Genomic DNA, 2,128 nt, shown 5'->3' on the forward strand with positions numbered 1-2,128 from the left:
TGGATGGATGGATGGATGGATGGATGGATGGATGGATGGATATGTACTTTCGTTCATCCATCTGTCCATCCTTCCGTCCGTACTTAAAGACTTCCTTTCTTCCTTCTTTTCTTCCTTCCTTCCTTTCTTTTCTTGTTTCTTTCTAAAACTCACAGGATTCTTGCCATTTTTGTGTTTGCTAAAGTTGATTACCAGGAATATTTTGCTAACAGACACAAAGATCGCCCTCCCGGGTGATAACGGTCTGTTTGCCCCCAACCTGTTGTGTCTCGTTGAAGAAGCTGAGCGTCTTGGAGGACGTGTCGAAGGACGACAAAGACGGCAGGGCCCGGCAGTTCCTGGAGGACATGAAGACGTCTCTGAGCAAGGAGAACTTCGACCGGATCGTCCAGGCTCTGCAGACCTACAAGAAGTCCGACCGCCTGGACCTGCTGCTGACCGAGACCCACGTCCTGTCCGAAGACGAGAACACCCACGGCCTGCTCCGAGGTTCGTCAGGTGCACGGCCCGAGTCGAGCGACGGCCGCGGGCGGGACTCGTTTCTGACGCAGACTCGTGTCGTCCAGGTTTTTATCAGTTCCTGCGGCCGCATCACAAGAAGAGCTTCGACGAGAAGTGCCGGGAGCTGACGGGGCGGGGCTGCGGCTACAAGCCGGATCACTCGCTGTCCAAGGACGAGAAGAAAGCTGTGATCCTGCAGAGCGGTGAGAAGTTCTGGTCCAAGTCCAGCTGGTCCAGGTTTTTCATCCAACCTTTATTTAAACAGCTTTGTTGTTGTTGTTTGTTTAAACAGGCCACAAAATATTTCTAACGTTTTATAGACGTTGTAAAGTTAATAAATATATTCTAGAAACAGAATGATTTATTTTTTCCCCTCGGTGTTTAATTTAAAATATTTAAAGCGAACTCTGTGCCGCGTGTTTTTGTTTACGCTCAGATTTAGTTTCCGTCGTTCGACGCTCTCGATGAGAACGAAGCGGATCGTCGGCGACGGAACAGAAGCTCCTGAGAGCTCGGCCACGCTCGTGCTCCCACTTGAAGTCTCCGTTTGGATGTTGTGGTTCCTGTTTACGCTCGGATCAGCTGATCAAACGCGTTGTTTACGCTGAACGCATTTCAGAACTGGAAAACTAAACTGGTCAAGAAATTTAATGTTCTGGTTAAATTTATATAAAAGTTTGTTGGTTCAGGAGATTTTTTGACGTCGGGGCTTCTCGAGATGCGACGGAGCTCAAGAACAACCAGTCACGAGTTCATCCTTTTTATTAAATGTGTCACGACTGAAGCAAAATAAAAATTGTTTTATTGTGTAAACCGCAGCTGCCTGAATTTGCTGGCGTGGAAACGACGGCGGGGTCGCCGTCTTGCGGTCGCCGTCTTGCGGTCGCCGTCTTGCGGTCCCCGTCTTGCGGTCGCCGTCTTGCGGTCGCCGTCTTGCGGTCGCGGTCACACGGCGTGTTTTACGAAGAATTCAAGGTCGTTCACGAGGAAACTGGACCTCGTCAAAAAGACGTTGTCAGTCGGAGCAACGGGCCCAAACGTTATTTTGCATCGTGGCCACGGTGCGAACGTTAACACGTTTATTTCTGACAACAATAGTCGCCACTCATTTGGTGAAGATAAAGAAATGCGAATTTATTCTCTCGTCTTTGGAAATAAATTTTAGACGCCCGCCGACGGGTGGACGTCTCATGGTACGGTCTACGTCCGTGAACTTTATATCTTCTGATCCGCTCGACCATTTACTGAGACTAGTTCGTGCACAGTTTTACCACCGTACCGTGCACACTTTTCATCACGCCAGCTCTAAGGTCACACATCAAGGTCAAAGGTCATACGAGTTCTTCGAGTCATTTTGTTGCTCTTGTTCTAGTTTATCGTTCTTTTCTTTCACATTTAAGTAACTCTGGTGACGCCGCGCCTTCTTCTTCTCTGCTGCGGTCTCTGAGAGCGGCCGGCAGGCGGCAGCTGCTTCCAGGTAAACCTCTTTGTCCTCCCACCGCAGAGGGAACCACACTCTGACGGCTCGTGGCCGAAGAGTTGGAGCGTTTGTCGACGTCGCTGCAGCCGAAACGTTAAGCGTTCGCGTTGTGACCCAGAGTGTGCAGACGCAGCATCAGCTGTCCTC

At 49.9% G+C, this 2,128-nt stretch overlaps 1 protein-coding gene across 1 annotated transcript in view; it reads left to right on the plus strand.

Moving 5' to 3' along the window:
• The window catches only part of rtel1 (regulator of telomere elongation helicase 1), a 25,140-nt gene that overhangs the window by 22,385 nt on the left and 627 nt on the right, over positions 1 to 2,128 (plus strand). The window contains exons 28-29 of the mRNA XM_037684561.1: positions 279 to 489; positions 567 to 704. Of these exons, the coding sequence (XP_037540489.1) occupies positions 279 to 489; positions 567 to 704 (349 nt within the window). The remainder of the gene's footprint in view (positions 1 to 278; positions 490 to 566; positions 705 to 2,128) is intronic.

The sequence above is a fragment of the Nematolebias whitei genome, chromosome 11 (genome assembly GCF_014905685.2).
Source record: "Nematolebias whitei isolate Nwh7 chromosome 11, NemWhi1, whole genome shotgun sequence".
In the NCBI taxonomy this organism is placed as follows: domain Eukaryota; kingdom Metazoa; phylum Chordata; class Actinopteri; order Cyprinodontiformes; family Rivulidae; genus Nematolebias; species Nematolebias whitei.